The sequence below is a fragment of the Pinus tabuliformis genome, chromosome X, assembly GCF_031772625.1.
Source record: "Pinus tabuliformis cultivar Carrire ecotype Pingquan chromosome X, CPIR1, whole genome shotgun sequence".
NCBI lineage: Eukaryota > Viridiplantae > Streptophyta > Pinopsida > Pinales > Pinaceae > Pinus > Pinus tabuliformis.
The window spans coordinates 51,912,203-51,914,990 of record NC_142308.1 but is presented as its reverse complement, the minus strand read 5'-3'; the positions used below and the strand labels follow the sequence as shown (position 1 = coordinate 51,914,990).

At 31.1% G+C, this 2,788-nt stretch overlaps 1 protein-coding gene across 1 annotated transcript; it reads right to left on the bottom strand.

Annotated features, from left to right (window-relative positions):
* Positions 1-655: 655 nt before the first annotated feature.
* Positions 656-1,120, bottom strand: LOC149138286 (uncharacterized). The gene has a single exon (XM_089450314.1). It carries the CDS (start codon positions 1,118-1,120, stop codon positions 656-658), a length of 465 nt encoding a protein of 154 aa, XP_089306440.1.
* Positions 1,121-2,788: the final 1,668 nt, after the last annotated feature.

The following is a 2,788-nucleotide window of genomic DNA, read 5'->3' as shown; positions in this document are numbered from 1 at the left end:
AGAGATTATATATTTTCAACTTTTCAATATGAAGGGCCATGTATTAACATTTTAATGTGAAGAATGTAAATTATAAAATAAATATTTAGATGTCAATTATGTATCTAAAAAACGTTTTATTAAGAGTGTTATTTCAAATATGGATCCATCTTAACTTGGAATCTACCAAAATCCAGAGGAATCTAGTCTTTTTCGCTGAAAACCTTTCATCAAATTTTGAATATTTGCATATTAAAAGATTTGATCCCTCTAAAAATTTTGTAAATCTTTAATTAAACAATTATTAATGTGAAAAATAAACTCAAATTAAAATTTTATAAAACTATTAAATTTAAAATTATAATTTATCATTAATAATATTAATATAAAACAAATTTAATATCCTCCCTAACTTTAATTTATGTAATATTAATATTTATTATTATCAAATGAGGCTGGCCAAATTTCGCATTAAAATAACTGGTTTCCATTATGATATTTTCAAGGAGCAGGAAAAACCCAAATTCGTATAAGGTTAGAATATGAAATATGAATTACACACTGCATGAATAATGAATCGACGTTGACCTCTAATGAGCAGAGACCCACATCTGGGTTCATGCATACAGTGCCCTTTGACAACTTACGGAAACACAGTTAAATCTGCTATTGTTCTTTATGAGTACGTTAGTGTTTCAAGGATTGTTTCAAGCCTCCTTGATCCGAATGCTGGCTTCCTAACAGAGCCCATGACCCCTAATCCTCCTGCAACCCAGTCAGGCTTTTCTTTTGGGCAGGGAGTAGGAATTTTCCAGTTATATTGGCATCCTGTGGATCTCATGGCTGAAATAGCTCTGCCAAACATCTCAGCCATGTCGGACACCGACAGCACATATTGCAGTTTACGCGGTGGAAGGACAAAATAGAGTTGACCCATCTCCAATTCCTCTTCTAGATCGACGGCCACCATGTAACAATCGATGCACAGAGAATCCGAATCGCAGAGGAAGTGGTCCGGATTCTGTCGAATGATCTCTTCTGCTTTGATATGCTCCCTGTATTGGGTCAAAGTACCATCTGACAATATCACTTTTGCTGTCTCGCATTCACTTCTGGAAAACCTAGAACTGCAACTACCCATAATTGTTAATAGATATCGGCACTCTATTCACATAACATATAGCCCTGATGTGAATTCCTATGTGTGGGAGCTTGAGGCTTTATTGAAGAGATGAGGAGTATGTTACAGGCGGCGTTAACAAAACAGTCAGCCATGTCTGATTTGCGATAGGCTTGCCCACAGTTCTTATCACTCTGACGTTGGAACAGACAATTTGATGCCCGAATAGATGTTGAGGGAGCATTAAATTACAGTTCAAACAAAGAAAATATTCATGTATGCTTATCAAGTAGGTGGAAGCTTTTTGTCCCCACTCCCTAAACCGGTTGAATTCTATGTATCACACGTTTTTTCTTTACAAAGATGACGTTATTTAAGTCGGCGTCGGAAGCTTCATGAATGTGTCCTTTTCGCAGTACGGACATAAACATGTTCGATCACGTATGAGGTGGTGGACATCGATAATTTAAGAGTATTTGAATTGGTTGTGTGGGAAGTTGTTTATGGAGTTTTATGTATTTGGTTAAGAGTTTGTACTTTTTAAGAGGTAATTAAATAGATTAATAGTTTAAGATTAAGATGTATTTGGCTAGAGTTAAAGCATATTCCTTTACATTACGTAAGGGATAGTGTAATTTTCTTTCTAATATCAATAAAGTCTTAAGTGTAATTCTCTTTCAATATCAATAAAGTCAACTTTTATTCAGAGATAACTTCTAATAATAATTATCTCTATTACCAATAATAAAAACTTGATCATGTTAACTTGTTTATATCTCTAAAATATATTTTAAAAAGTTCAGTGTTTTTGTAAATTTGTGTGTCATTAATGGGAGGTTGAATATGCTAATTCCTTTATATGTTATATATGAGAGCCGAACATGCTAAGTGGCTTGTGTATACATTTGCAATTTTAGTATTGAAGGCTCTTTTCAAGTAGAGTTAAGTATTATATTGCAAAATTAGGTTTTAGTTTTTTATTGTTGGATTTTTTTATTATAGGAATTATATAATTTTGGTGATTTTATATATATATATATATATATAAAATGTTGTAACTAATTTTGATATTATATTTGATTTTAATATAACATTTTTTGTTTTCTAGTCCTATGTATAAGAGATTATTTGTTTTCAATCATCTATTTGTGTTATTTGTGTTGTTTAAAGTGGTAAAGTTATATTGTGTTATGATTTTGATATTGTTTTTTGCTTTGTTTTATGTGATCAATAAAATATTACTAGTGGTTTTTAATGATTCCAAGATCATTGGTATTATTAGATCATTAGTATTTGACTACACATTAACTCTTGATGTTCAATTCAACTATAGGGTAATTGTAACTTGAAAATAGTCTTTTTGTAAGTTTATTTGTACCTTTTTGAAATTAAGTTCAATTGCATTATAAATGGGTACCTTTTCAATAGAATATGACACCCTTAATTTGTTAAGTTTATGATTGTTGTAAAGTGGCTTGAATTAATAAAATATTAGAGTTGATGAATACTTTGATACTCCTAAATGTTGATGATGTAACCAAAATTAGCAAAGCCACTTTCATCGGTATTCTAAGTAGTTTACAAGATTCATAGAACAAAATCAAATTTCTCCAACTCAAATCGCAACTCCAACAAGATGAACTAAAACAAAGGAATCAACATTCCCAAATAATTCTTCTTGTTAAAAAA

Bases quoted from the DNA above. Each gene is read 5' to 3' on its own strand.
- LOC149138286 (XM_089450314.1), bottom strand. From the start codon at position 1,120: ATGGGTAGTTGCAGTTCTAGGTTTTCCAGAAGTGAATGCGAGACAGCA.